Below are 15,844 nucleotides of genomic sequence, written 5' to 3' on the forward strand. Positions count from 1 at the left end.
ATTTGATCAAAATCGGTTCAATAGAAACTGATAATTTACTTTTCAATCGGAAAATTTTAAAGCGACCAAAGCTAAATAATTAAAAATTATTTTTTCAAATTCCGTCTATAAGATTTAAAAAAAAATAACAAAGAAAATGCTAAATTAAGAAAACAATTTAAGATCATTAAAAATATATATTTGATTTTGAAAAAAAAATACAAATAAATACAATAAAATTTAAAAATTGAAAGTAATTTTTGGAAATTTTCTCAGCAAAAACCTATATTTTTTCATTGATTTTTTATTATTGTTTTTGCAGTATAATTGGCTTATTTTTCATTCTACCCCCTAAGTTTTCCTCTAAATATTTTTCCATACCTTTCTTTTATTTTTTTAATTTCCATGTCTAATATTTCATCATTTTTGTTTTCTTTTAAAAAATCTCTGTTTAGTTTTGTTCGTGTGTGCGTGTGTGTATTAAAAAAAAGTGAATAAAGAGCGTTCTATCTGTGTTCTTCTATTAACATTTTAACAAAAATATAAAATTTATATATAATTTCTACCAAGTGTACAATGAAGAGTTATTAAAAATATTTTTCAAGACTGTTTTTGCAGATTCACCACAAATTCATTTGGATTATACACTGCTGCACAGCTTTGTTGATTTCATACCCGATATAATATTTGTACAAAAAAAAAATAAAGATTGAATCCCCCCGCCAGCCCCTTTAATCCTAAATCCTCTTTAGAAAATTAGATGAATTAATTTAAAAAAAAATTATCTGTAAGCAATAAAGAAAAAAAATATTACAAAATTGTAAATCTCATCAATCACCCATTTAAAAAAAATCCTCCTAATGCTTTAATATTTTTATTGCCTTCTTGTAATTCTGTTTTCCTACAAAGAAAAGTATTTTTCTTATTAAAAAAAAAAATATCTGTAAGTGTTTGGCAGAGCTTTTATAATGAAAAAACAAAACAAAAAAATAACCTGGCAAAGCTTTTTCCCCGCCTATAAACGCATAATTCCTCCTCTAATGTCCTTCTGTGGATCCTGCAAAGATATTTGGCAGCCTGTTTGATGCAATTAACCCATCCAAAAAAAAAACTAGATATACCTACCAAAATATAAAGCTATCTGTGTGGACGCAATGGTAATTTTTACATTTTTAATATTTCCCATATTTACTAAATATTAGCTAAATAATTATTTGTTTTTTTTTACATAACTACTTAAAGGTTCTTTTATCGCCCGCTTCAGCTTCTTCGTGTCTTAGCTCAAGATCTTGTGCGAGATCTGGAATACTAAAAAGTTTATTAAGAACATTTTATTTTGTGTTTTTTTTTTAATTTATTTCTAAACACATTTGCATTTAATTTTTCCCGCCATAGTGCTTTCGAAAAATAAACAGCAAAAGCTTTCTTAGTTCCTTTTATGCTTTATTGCAGAGCTTCTATATTATTTATGCAAATTTTTTTAATGCTTTTTGGCAAATTTGCAAATTTAAAAAACAATTAATTTAATTTGAAAAAAATAACAATTTTTTGCAGTGCATGACAATGAACTTATTTGCTTATTTTTTTCTCAATTTCATGCCTCCGGCTTTGTGTCTGTTTTAATTATTTTTCTTCACTTTTTAACTACAACCACAATTTTTCAACTAAATTTGATTTCCCTCGACTAACTCTGCACACTTTTCTTTAAAAAAAAATCTCCTTTTTTTAACAAATTCAATAAAAAAATTTTTGAAAAAAAATCCTGCAAATTAATTTAACTCACATTTTCCATCACAATCATGGAAGGATTTTTCTTTACTGTTTGTAATAATTTGTTTTGAACATAAAAAAAATGAGACTTCGATAAAATCCAAAAATTGTCACAAATGAAAAAAAAAACTCGTGATTCATCCTCCCCCGCCTGATCGCCGCCACTGCATGCATTCTGTTACTTGCGGGGGTTGTTGTGCAGCATCTCTTGTGCCCCCTAATGCCCCCTACGTAATCTACACTGATGCCAATGGACAGGTACCAAATGCTTTCGTGTTAGTTGGCGCTTTTCCTTTTATTTTTGTTATTTATTTTATTTGTTTTTCAAAAACTATATAATGCATTTCAAAGCACAACAAAATTGCACATATTAGCACTGAAAAAGCCCAAAAGAAGCTTTATAACAAATATGGGGAAGCATTTAGCTGAATGTGAGAGCTTTCTTGGTAAATAAAAAAAGCTTTAAATATGTAATATCTAAGAGCTTTTTGTGCCGTCACGTGGTTTAAAATTTCTTTGTATAAAGAAGGATTTTAGATACAAATTAAATTAGGCAATGAAAATCATCTAAAATTATTTTAAAATATTGAATTAAAAATATTTTTCATTTTCTAAGTCTAAGTTTTTTATACAAGACTTTATTTTTTAAGGCCTTAAAGATTTTAAGGGTCAAAATGAATTGGTACTGAATGATTTTATTTGATAATTTCAACTTATTTTGATATTTAAAGTGGATTGGAATATCCTTCTTTATCGGCATTGCACATTGAAATTAGTAAAAAAAAAACCTTTAAACAAACGGTTAATCTTAAAACCAAAAATTACCTTAAAATAAAATAATTTTAGTCTAAAAAATTGAGATTTAGCTCTAAAAATTTAGACCTAACCTTAAAAGATTAGGTCTAACTTTAAAAACTTAGGCCTTACCAAAAAAAAACTTAGACCTTTCTTTAGAAATTTCAGCTAAACCTTAAAAGGTTAGGTCTAACTTTAAAAACTTAGGCCTAACCTTAAAAACTGAAAGCTATCTAAAAAAAAGTTTAGGTTTTGTTCTAAAACTTAGGCCTAACTTTGAAAACCTAGGCCTAGTATAGAAATTGGGGTCTAACTTTAAAAAAACTGAGACCTACCGAAACTTGCTTAAACAGGAAAAATATTTAAACAGAAAATAAAGAAAATGATTAATAAATCTTTAATAAAAGAAATAATAAAAATTAAATTTAAAAAATATATGTTCTAAGCTCTCTAAACTTACATTGAAAAGCTTTCAATGCGATATTATGTGCAATTTATGTGCTTTCGCTGAAATTGAGCTTTATTTATTAGATAAAAAATCGCACACGATGTCATTTTTCACAAAACAAAACAACAAGCTTCAATTCAATAAATTGTGTTCTAAACCAAAGCTCCCGCAGGAGCTTTCCTTTATATATACATATATTGTAGAGCAAAACGTGTTAAAAGCTTTTCCATATTTTACTATGTGTAGAAATTAGTGGTGCGTGGGTTTAGACAGAAAAAAAAACAACTCACAAACAACAATAAAAAGAATCATCGTGTACATGTTTATCTAATAGAAAAAGCTTTACTTTCGGGCAACAAAAAAATAGAATGTTTTTTATTTAATCATTTTAACAGATTTATTATTATTTAATTTGTAGTTAGGATAATTCATTTAATCACACAAAATACAATAAATATTAGATTTTTAATGGAAAATGTTTGTCCGAAATTGGAAGTTTTTCTTCTTCTTGACCATAATCAAGGAGAACTTTCACACTGAAGAGCTTTTTATGACTTTAACACACACCTGAGCTTTTTTTTATTATTATCTCTTCTGTGTTTTTGTTCCTATCAATCTCTTTCGGAATTTGTGTTTGACTTATTTTTTTCGTAATACTGACACAGCAAAAGACACAAAAAATTATTATTTTTCTATCCTTCTTTTATGGATTATAGGCGATATAAATAAAACCTTTTTAAATAAAATAAAAATATTGGCTGCATGTGTATAAGAATTTCTTTTGGAATAATTTCTGAAAGAGCTTTTGGAGCTTTCCCCACAATGACTCTCAATGAGAGATGAAAATTTTATTCGCTAAAGGTTGTGGTTTTGCGCCATGGCAGGGACAGCATTTTAGCCACCAATCACGCAGGTTGAAAATAAGATTGAAAAGCAAAATTTTTTATGTAGAAAGCTTTGTAATTTTTGGCAACAAAACAAGCTTCTTTTAATAATGCAACAAATGCATCAACAATGAACATGTTTTATTTATATCGCTTTCTAACACTTGATAAAAAAATAGAAAATAAAAACTTTCCAAGTTAAGAAAAAGTATAGAAAACAACTTATTGTGGAACTCACGATGGAAACGTAAGATAAAGACGTAAAACTGAAGGCAAAGTAAACAGGAAAACAAACAAGATTCAAATTAGCAAAAAAACGATTTTGAATATAAAATTTTTGAAGTTATGTTCGTTAATACTTCGGTTTTTGAGTTAAAATTCTGAGAAACAAGCAGATAATATTTCTCTAATAAGTTTATTTTATCATTATTCAAATATTTCAGAAAAATATTTTAAAAATTTCACTTGTTGTCACGTAAGAACTTTTAGAATTTTAGGTTATGTTCTTTATGTAAAGAAAATTTCTCTATTCACTCGTTGACTTATATATTTTTTTTAAATTATGTTTGTACAAAAACAATTCAGTTCGTACAAATTTATAACCTCAAAAGTTTGGAATTTTAGGTTATTTTCTGTACAAAATTGAAAATCTGTGCTTACAATGTTTTACTGAAATTATCAAAAATAGATATATTGGGTTTAATTATTATTATTTATTAATTTATCCAAAAAACAAATGAAACATAACCTCACAAAATTAGATATTTTTTCTGTTTACGCTTTATCCGTTCTACTAGTTACGCTCACTAAGTCTTACTACCATACGTCTCTCTTACGCTTTCATGTGAATTCCCATTATGTTTTATGTTAGGATTTGCACGGAAATGAATCATTTTATTTTTATTTAGTTTCTGAAGAGCTTTTACCTCGAAAATAATCTTTTAATTTTTATTCTCTGACTTTGTATATTTTCTTTTGATGAAAAAAATGTGTTTGAATTTGTAAAATTTGCAATTTTGTGTTTTTTTTTTAGAAAATATTAGTTAAAAGAACAAACTCAAAAAGAATTTTTCTAAATAATTTTTTTCAACAGGGTTATTAGGAAAAATAAAACTTTAGAAAGAAAAAAAAAGAACAAAGCAACAAATATATAGCTAAGAAAATGAATGTAGTAATAAATGCGTAAAACAAGTGTCTTAAAACATTGAAAAGAAGAAGAAATTTTTAAAAAAATAAGTTAATGATAAGATTAGATAATATATTGATAATGATAGTGAACCTATATATTATTTATATCTATTTTTGTTAACCATTCTTATCGCTAACTCATCGGATGTTTTTTATTTTTATTTTTACCTCATCTTTCCTTATTTTTTTTTGGATTACCTACAAATTGCAAAGGTCCTCTCTGCAATTCATACCCCTTTTTGCTTTAAAAAGAATTTAGCTAGTACAACTCGACTAATTTAATGTTTTTTCTTCTTTTTTTTGCCTCTCCCTCCCGTCTACGTGGCTCTTTTGGGACATAAAATTTAGTTACTGGACACCCTCCCGGTGTGCCAAGATTTTAATAGATCCAAATGCAACCGTCCAACCTGCAAACTTGTACACTTAACAGAAGGTAAGAAAAAGCTCCCTCAAGTAAAAGCTCTATTTTAGGCGCAGCAGAACTAACTGAAAATCACCCCGAACTTCCAAAAAATTGCGATCAAGCCAAATTTTGCACCATTCGATTCAGAATATTATAAAAAATCTTTTTTATATTTCCGAGAATGCTCTAAAACTTATGCTCCTTTCAGAAAATGTGTCGATAGCTTTTATAGGAAAATTACAGAAATATTTAAACGTATTTTTTAAACGAGCATAAGTCTTAAAGCATTCTTGTAAATATAAAAAAGGTTTTTATAATATTCTGAATCGAATGGTGCAAAAATTGGCTTGATCGCAATTTATTGGAGGTTATGTTACTTCTCAGCTGGCCTATGAGTGGAAAGCTAACACTTTTTAACCATTTTCTTGTACTTTTTAAGTGGACAAAGTCGAAGTGCACGATCAGAGAGTTGCCGTGTGTCGAGATCACGCCAATGGGAATTGCAGACGTCAACACTGTAAATATATATTTATTTTTATATTTTTTTAATATTATTATTTTTTAAATTTTTTATTAGTCACTTAAGGGCTTGGAAGAAGCTCCAAATATTATATTTTCTACACAAACAGTCTAAGTCTATCACCTTATTTTTGCCCTGAAAGCAAAAATATCGATTTTGAGCATTTTTTAGACATTGTTCAAGATGGCCGCCAGGTTCTTTCATCAAATCTGACTCAAAAATGTGTTTCAATGAAAAATGAAAAATGTTCTCTTTTGAAGACAAGATTTACGACCGTGCAAATTGTAAAAAAATTGTTCGCTGACCGAATTCCGAACAGTTCTCTTTTGATCAGAAAAGTATTCCGTTTTGATCAGAAAAATGTTCCGTTTTGGATCAGAATATTATTCTGTTTTGATCAGAAAAATATTCCGTTTTGATCAGTAAAATTTTCTCTTTTGATCAGAAAAATGTTCCGTTTTGGTCAGAAAAAAGTTCCAATACTTGTTTTCTATGACCAGAAAGTACTATTCTGATCACGAACCCGTTTCACTGATCAATGGCTAATTATCCTGATTTATTGTTTATTATCCCGGTAAAATGTCAAATTTTCCTGATCAAAATTGCAGATTTTTATGACAAAATGGAACATCCTCTTCGAATTGGAACATTCTCCTGATCAAAACGGAATATTCTTCTAATCACAAGCAGAATTTTCTGATTAAAAGTTGAGACCCCATGGTAAAATGAATAATTCTCTCTAATATTTAGACATTGAAATTTGAAAATTTAGTCACTAACTTATAAAAAAAACATTTTGAATTAAAAAAAATCAACAAAACTAACTTTCTCAATATTTCTTTTTAAAGGTAAATACTACCACATCCCGGTTATCCTGCCGCCTGCATATATAATGTCTGCCTTGTACAGAACTTCGTCATCTTCTTCCCCCCTTGTGTCCATTGCCTCAAACTAGAAGAGGTTAAGGGGACATTTAAAAAGAAAAGCAAAGAAACAACTCTTCAACATGCTGTTATGTGTGCAAAATTTTGCTCTGGACGCTAACATACCGACTAAAAGGAAAATGGAAGTTTGCAAAGAAAAAAAACCCGGAGCTCCCCTAAGCCCTCAGAAAAAAAGGAAAGAAAAAAAGTAAAATCAAACGGAGAAATGCATCGACTTCCGTGGAGGGAATTTTTAAATTATTAACTAGAATTTAACAAATTTCTCTGTAAGAATTAATAAATCTCTATAGCACATAGTGGAGCGGATAGGTGACCATTTTTTTTTAATTTGAATGGATTTAAGGAGAAGAAAAAAGAAGAAGAGTTTTGTGTAAAATCAAGGGAAAGTAGAAATATTTTTACCAACACGTCCTACTGGAACAACGATAAATTAACAAACCAACAAAAATAAAAAATAAATTTAAAAAAAGTGGAATTTTACATATAAAAATAAATTAACAAAATATACTTTTGAGAAATTCCTTCAAGTTTAACGAAAGAAAATAAAATCTACTTTCAACAATTTGGGTCAATTTTTTGTGTTGATTTTATTGGGAAAATCAATTAAAACAACTTTATTACATTTTTTACAAAAAAAAATTGTGACGAGGGCTTCTTTCAAAAAGATCCCTTTTTATTGTTTTCTGTTTAATCCTAAACAAGAAGTGAACTCAATTTATTTTGTTTTTCTTTACACACGGTTTCGTTAACTTAACGAAAAAGATTTTTTACAATATACGCTTCAAAGTTCGTGATAAACCTTGTTTATTTTTTTCTTTTTTGTTTGTCGTGAAATTTACTCATTTTCTTGGAAAATCATCTTACTCAAAAATTCATCAAAAAATAATTTTTATTAATTTTTTTCTGTATATATTTGAAATTTTTTTATTTAACGAAACTTTAAAAGTAAGTTTAAAGAAAAAAGTCTAATAAAAAGAACGAAAGAAAAAAGTAATTAAAAAAAAATAACAAATGAAAATACTCATCAATGAAGAATAAATAACAATAAATCTAATTAATAAAAATAATTAGATTCTATCTCTAAACTACACACAATCTTATCTTTAAAAAAAATGAAGAAAAAATAAGAAAAATATTCTAAACAATACAAAAAGAAAACTAGAACGTTAAAAAAAAGTCATGGAAAGATTAATTTCTGCAATCTTTACCTGCAAAAAAAATCTCAGACAATTACGGAAAGAAGAGAAAAGAGAAGTGAAGAAAATATTGAGATTAAGATTTAAAAGAAAAAAAAAAGAGAAGAAAAGTGAAATCAATGTAAAATGTATTTTTATACTAAGAATTATTGATAAATAAAAAAATCAATTTGATTTTATATACAAAATATATATTAACTATAAAAAGAAGAAGAATCTTAAAGAAATAGGAATGAAGAAGAAAAATTATTCTCATGAAAATTTCGTTATTTCTTAAATGAAAATTAAATGAACGTCAAGCAGAATTAACGAATGAAAGAAAAACGGTATAAATTTCATTTTGAAATTTTCAAACATTCCGGCACTTTGGTTTCAAACATTGACACAAAAATTTTACTCTATTTTTTACAAATTTTTAACCAAAATATTTCACACAAAAATTGCGTTTCATTGAGCAGCTTGACAGAGAGCCCCGTAGTTTAAAAAAGAAAAGAAATAATAAATGAAAAATTAAATAAGGAAAACTTCCTAGAATTAACCCATTTTTTGCGTTAGTTGACAGTAAGGGAAAAAATAAAATTTACCATTAAACTTAAGGATTAAGTAGGTTTAGAAATTTAAAAATGAAATACTTGGCAGTAATGTAAAGTAAAAATATTAATTAAATGAAAAAATACCCATTAGTTAGGATATTTTCTAATAAAAAGAAAGAATAAGTAAATAGACCATAAAAAATAGATAAAAGAAATACAGAAAAAAGGATAAAAATTTGCAGAACTTTTTTTTTCTGCTGAATTATTTAAAGTTTTTTGTCTCTCTTGTTTATGAATTTGTTTTCTTTCTTTTCAAATTTTTGAAAATTATCTTTTCAAATTATTTGAAAATTATCTTTCTTCAGAAATTTTTGAAAATTGTCTTTCTTCAGAATTTTTATTTTCTGAATTATGTTCTGCATTCTTAAAAAAAAAAAGAAATAAAGCAACATATTCTTCAAGAAGTTAAGAAGTCATTTTTGATAACTTATCCCTTCATCTGTTTTTTTTTTCAATTTTACTTTAAAATATTTTTTAAATAATCCAGCAAAAATAAAATTATTTTCTTTTGAAACCTTCAAAATTTCTGCAAATAAACCTTACATCCTTTCCAAATCCTTTAATTTTTAATTCCCTAAAGAAAAAAAAAAAACAATAGAAAGCTAAAAAAAAAGAAATATAGAAAAAAACAGTACATAAAAGTTGAAAAAAAGTCTTTTGAAAAAGAAGAAAATCAACAATTCTGTTCAAAATCAACAACAAAGACCTGTAATAAAAAAAAATCTTTGTAAAAAGTTATTTAGGAATTTGTATCTCTCCTCCGTTTTCTTGTGAGTGAGATGCGAAGGTATTAATAAAAAATAGAAAAAAAAAGAAATAAATAAAACGATAGAAATATCGCGTTGAAAGAAATGCAAAATAAATGCAAGAACTTTATGCATTTTTTGCCCATTTCTTTTCGCATTGAAAGGACAGTGGCTAAAACAAGATAAAAGAAATTTTCTAAAAAAGAAAAAGGAAAAATAAAATAAGGAAAAACTGGTCTAAAAAAAACAAGTAAATAAAATCAGAGTGGAGCCAATTGGATGTGAAAATAAAATAATGAAAAATAAATCTCAAAATTATCATATAATTTTCGAGATAAATTATATAGTTTTGAAAAAGAATAAAGAAAATAAATATTTTTGAGAAAATGTCCTGCGACATTTTGTGGGAGAAAGAAAAATCCAATACGGAATCATTTTTAAACTCATTTTCACTTTTTAAATTCAACGAATGATGGGAAAATTATTGATGGATAAATTGTTATTTGAAAAAAAAACTAAATGCAAACTGTGATAACATTTTAGGTAGTGGATGAAAAAAGCTGTTTTGAGAGAGATGAGGATTATTAAAGGAAAAAAAACGTGAGACATAGCATGAGGAATTCAGAATAAGATGTGAACAATTTAAAAGAAAAAATGCAAACATAATTTTTAAGTGAATTTTTACAAAATAATTAATTTTATCAAACAACAGAAAACAATACAAAAATCTTCACCGTGAGAGATGATTGAGAACAAAACTATATAGATTGTAGGACAACAAGATACTTTTTGCTCGCCATGCTTAACACAGTTTTAAAGAAAACAACTTCTTTTACTAAAAAACAAGTCACAGCTTAAAAAAGAAAATATTCCCACTCGCAATTCCTCCCTCTTTTTTGCATTAAAGAAAAGGCAAAAAACCAGTGATTCCAGGCCTGAAATTTAACAAAGAAAAATTGTTACATTTTCGTCCTAATTTCTTAAGTCAAAATCTTTACTAGTCAATGCGCAAAATTTTCCTCTTTTCTTTTAAATTTTTCAAATAATAAAAAATAAAACTTTCTGCAACAAATTAATGCAAATTACGTTGACCCCTCGTAGATCCCAAATTTTAAAGCTTTAGCTTATTGAGACGCTTTTGTGACTCATAAAGTCGCGTCTTTGAGACTAAAACTATGTAAAACTTTAACCCTTTAGTCTGTTGCTGAAGCCTAAAATTCTCATTGTAAAGAAAATGCAGCAGAAAGTTAAAGACATAAAAAAATGCATTTCAGTTTGGCATTGATGGTTTTCTTTGAGGTTTCACAACAAGAAGTTTAAATAATCTTCAAGGAAAGAAAAGAGATGAAAATCTAGAGAGAGTCTTGTGCCGAAAACTTGTTGGCGGTCAAATGAATTTTAGAAGTTTTGTCTTGAGAAGATTCGTTCTTTTATTTTTTTTTTAAATCTTAGCGCTAATTTAAGTCCCATATTCTGGAATAAAATAATGCAAAGATCTTAATTTTTCTATTGAATTACTTTTCTCATGGAAATTTAAAAATAAAAATATCAATATAACCTAAAAAATCAGAACTTTTGGACCGTATTCTGTAAAGTTTCATTCTTTGTAAAAGCTTTGAATTACAAACATTGAAAATGAAAACTTTAATACATTACTTCGTTAATTTCTGAAATCAAAAAATTATCAATACCTAATGAAAGTTTTCAAATTGATCAAAGATTCTAGAAGCTGCAGAGATGGGTTTTCGACCTTTTATTTGAACCTTAAGCGACTATTGGGCTATATGATAATCGAAACGAGAAATAAAACATTTTCTTTAATAAGAATTAAATTAACTCTTTGACATTATTTATATCGAACATTATCCCAAATGTAAAACATTCTATTTTAACAAAAAATAATGAATTTAATTAATTTTCTTGAATTTAAAATCGTTGAGTTTACGTAAATGAAGTCAAAGAAGACGTTCTGATTAGGAATATCTTCTAAGAACATCCATTGTCTTGAAAAGATCTAATGTTTCAACGTTTTTCTGTGTGTTCTCACCTTTAATGAGAATTTGAAGACAAATAATTAATATAATTTTCACTGAGGTTCAAATGACGCCGATATAGCAAAGGAATTGAACGAAATAAATTCAGTGACAGAATTTTATTTGTTTCACAAAAGTTTCAACACTGAAAACATGAAAAATAAGGGCTTTTTTCCTGATCGTGCAGGGACATTATGTTTTACGTGGAAGTTATATGATTAATGTATTTTTTTTAAGGTTAAAAATACATTAAATTTACATAGAATGACCAAAAACAGAAGTTTAGAAAGATAAATATCTTCTGAGATTATCCACAGAATAAATAATCGTTACAAAATGGCCGAATGTATTTATGTTTCATATGATTGCGAAAAATTAACCACATGAAACATTGAAACATTCAGTTGTTTTATCAAGGACATTTCCGGAGGGCATTTATCAGTCAAAACATCTTATTTGCCCTCTTTTATTCATATTTAATAGGCTTCTCACTTAGAAAATTAATTCAATTAGTTGAATTAATTAAAATTCATGTGAATGTAATGTTTCATGTTTGTATCATCATAAGATCTATTGAACGCGAAAGGGTTAGGCAGGAAAGAATACTTTCAAATGATTCAACCAATATATGCAGCCCGCCGCTAATTTTCATCAAGCACAAGACTCCAGACATTCATCTCAATTCTCAACTAAAGAAAATTATTTAAAATTTCTTTGAAGCCAAACCCTTCTAAATTCTGCTATATACATAAAAATTTCAAAATAAGCAAAGAAAAAACTCCACAACTCACGCATAGCACACATTTTTCCAATAGAAAAAAAAGTGATTTTTAGATGAAAATCAACGGGAAAAAGCCACTAGAAGATATTTCACAAAAAAAAATCAGATAAACTTCTGAGAGGAAGAGTAAAAATTTATTAAATAAAGCAAAAAATTGCCATTTTCCTGATGAATGAACCAGGAGGTGAAAATCTTAATGAATATAGTCATCTAAGTTGATTAAGATCGGGTTTTCTTGTGTAAATAGTTAGTAAGAAAAGTTGACGTAGTTTATCAAGTGAAATGAGTTTTCTTTTTAGTTGATAAAATTCATTTTATTCGGCGATTGAAAAGAAAATGGGAGAAAAACACATTTCTGCAGTTTTGGAGGAAAATATCAACGGAATTAATGTTCCTAAAAAAATTAAGAAAAATGTGTTTTAAGAGCAAGATTCTTTAAAAATCTTCTGCACACGTTGAATGGGCAGAATGGGTTTCCCATCTTTTTTTTTTTTGGTGTGGATGAGAAAGAAAAAGTCTCTGTATTACATTTAAAAAAAAAAGAAAAAAATGAAAGAATTAAGAAGTAAATTAAATTTAAAAATAAAAAAAAACTGAAATAAATGTAAAAAAAAATACTATTGAAATAATTATTATATAAATTATTAATTAATTAATTATATTACATTTAGTAAGTTAAGTGAGGAGACTTTTGAAACACACGCAGAAAATAGCAAAAGAAAATGTAATTGAGACGTTGTTGAGTTAAGTAATTTACATGGAAGAAGTGAAAGAACGAAGGTAACAAGTAAAACTATATATATGTACATTCAAAATTAAAAGAAAAAAAAGAAAAAAGGTAAAATTAGTAATGAAAAGAATTAAACAATATCGATTGAGAACGAACTTCAAAGTGATTGAATGGGACTGAATGTTTGAGGAAGAATCTCTTAAAAAAAAAGAATAAATTAAAAATAAATTTAATAAAAAAAATAGAAATCACGTTAGATAGTTCGTGGGAGCTTTTTTTTGGGGGGCGCTTTGGGGCAGAGTACGAACGCGAAGCTCTCAGGGGGGCTTTCACATCCTCCCCGTCTAAAATGTTTGGCAAAGGCTCGACAAATCATATTTTCAGAATGAAGTAAAAAGGAAAGAAACCAAAAAAAAATCATATTCAATTCATATCATTTTTTCGCGTGGATGGAAATTTTTTCCGTAGTTGTTTGAACATTTTTTGACCCATGTCGATGGAAAGCTCTTCGAAAGCTCCAAGCCGCCTGCTCCCAGCCATCCCATTTGTTCCTCATCACCCTCTTAAAATAATTCCATGAAAACAATTCAAAAGAAATAAACAATCAAAGTTCTTTAAAAAGAAATTTCCCTTAAAAAAGATTTTTTTTATTTTCTCATTTTTATTTTCAAAAACTTTGAATTTATTTGTATAATTAATGAAAAACTATTTTAAAAAAATCATATAAAAGTATTTACAAAGAAAAGCAAACAATGAAAAAAAAATACACAATCACATAAAAAAATAAATAAAAATCATATGCAAAAAACATAAGTTCAATAAACTGGTTACTAATCTTGAAGGAAATAATAAAAAAAGGAAAAAAAAGAAAGTGTTTTAGGTGAAAGAGGAAGATTATGAGTGATAATTTTATGAAAAAAAAAAAATAAATAAAAAATTAAGAAAATAGACATAAAATACACTGATAATTAAAAAAAAAACTCAGAAGTTTTTCAACTTCGGGAGGTAATTTAAAAAAAAATGAAAACTATTATTATATATTGTAAAAAGTTTTTTATTCTGGAGAAAATCAAATGACAAAAAAGCCTGAAAACTTTACCCCCAATAGTCCATGAAAATTTAAACAAAAAAAAAACATTTTTTTTTTAAGTTTCTGAAAGAACAAATTTCAAAAATGCAAAGTAAAAGATCATCCTCCAGAAAGAAATGAAAAAAAGCAAAACATAAATGAACACACATTTTACATAAAAGTAAACAAAATGAAAGAGAAATAAAAGAAAAAAAGTGGAAAAACATGATGAAAAAAAAGTATATAAATATGAAAAATATTGCAACTAATAATTATTATGATATATTACAAATATACATATAAATAAAAAATTGTGAATCTTTATACAAAACGTAAAATATTTATATATATACATTAAAGAAAAAAAAGATGAATAAACGAAGAAAATATATGATATTCCTTTTTAATCAATACAAGATGAAGAAGAAGAAAAATCCATGAAAAGATGAATGAAATCATTCGAAAAGAAATTTAAAAAATTTACAAAAAAAACACCACAATTGACATCACGAATAATTTTACAAAAAAAAGAACCTTTTCTTTGTGTTTTTTCTTTTTCAAAAATTCAGTTCTAAGACTTTTAACTATTTAAGGAAAAAAAATTAAATAGGAATGATAGGAAAAAAATCAAGGCGAGAGAAATTTTAAAACAATAAGGAAAGAAAATTCCTACTTAGGGGAAGAAAAATAGAGAAAATAGACGTGAAAAACGCGAGGAAAATTTAAAAAAAAAGGAACAAAATGCGAAGAAATTATTCAATATTTTCCATTGTGATGAAATAAAAAAATAAAATGAGAAAAAAATCATGTGAAAAAAAACTATAGAAGCTGATGAATAAAATAAAAATGTTATTGATAAATTGAAAATTTTGTGTGTTTTTGCGTCTGCTGCTGACTTCAACAAACACTATAGTCTTGAGGAAAATGCAGAAAGGTCAATTCTTGAATAAAATTTTCATTTAGAGGGAATTTTCTTCTAAATTTCTCAAAAACATTGAGTTATATTCTGTTATCAAGAAATTCTTGAAATTTCAAAGATTTCTTGGTCGCAGAATAGAACCCATTGAGCCTTATTTAGAGTCCAAGAAACCCTTTAAACCCTTGAATTTTGTATGTACTGAAATTTCAAGATTTCAAGCGAATTTCACATTTTTCCTGATCGCAGAATAGAGCCCATTCACCCCTAAAATAAAAAAATTAAAAAGAAACTTCTAAACAAATCTTCTTGAGCGAGCTTCTAAATTACTCAACGTGGGTAATTTATTTTTACACACACAGTAAATCCCTTTTGGGATTTTAATAAATAATTAATGATGAAAATCGAACAATCTATTGGTTGATTATTGAGCGAAGAAACCCCCAAAAGGAGTTTTCGAGTTGAAAAATTGAAAGGATGGGCTTCATTTTCTACTTGAATTGATTCCAAAAATAGGTAAGTGTGTGGTGTAAAATATTCGGTTAAGCCTCCAAATCAGCCAGAGCCGTACAATCTTGGTCAGAATTTTACGAAAAAATGATAAAAGAATTCTAATTTTAACTAATTTTATTAGTTTTTTGTGAAAAGTAAGACAGATGAAAAGTTAACTAAAATGTTATAATGTGTGGCTCATAAATTACTACAATCTCCGAATAAGATTATAAAGTCAGATAGTAACCTTATTATTGATACAGACATTGGAACTACATTGAAGCTGCACTTAAATTTTATTGGAATTGAATTAAAACTGCATGAAAGCTGCTTAAAAGCTACATCAATATGTAGGCA

General features: G+C 26.8%; 1 protein-coding gene across 5 annotated transcripts in view; it reads left to right on the forward strand.

Moving 5' to 3' along the window:
- Window positions 1–14,946, forward strand: part of LOC129794686 (protein muscleblind) — a 279,292-nt gene extending 264,346 nt beyond the window's left edge. For 3 of the 5 annotated variants that reach the window (XR_008751068.1, XR_008751070.1, XR_008751069.1), the window contains 2 exons: window positions 5,413–5,497; window positions 5,907–5,984. Coding sequence is in view for 2 of the 5 variants with exons in the window: in XM_055835525.1 (XP_055691500.1) it covers window positions 1,952–2,007; window positions 5,413–5,497; window positions 5,907–5,984; window positions 6,836–6,942 (326 nt within the window). In the remaining 3 variants the exon portion in view is untranslated. Of the gene's footprint in view, window positions 1–1,951; window positions 2,008–5,412; window positions 5,498–5,906; window positions 5,985–6,835 lie in introns of those variants that run through there. The other 2 variants (XM_055835525.1, XM_055835532.1) reach the window with 1 other exon arrangement.
- Window positions 14,947–15,844: the final 898 nt, after the last annotated feature.

The sequence above is a fragment of the Lutzomyia longipalpis genome, chromosome 4, assembly GCF_024334085.1.
Source record: "Lutzomyia longipalpis isolate SR_M1_2022 chromosome 4, ASM2433408v1".
NCBI classification, from domain to species: domain Eukaryota; kingdom Metazoa; phylum Arthropoda; class Insecta; order Diptera; family Psychodidae; genus Lutzomyia; species Lutzomyia longipalpis.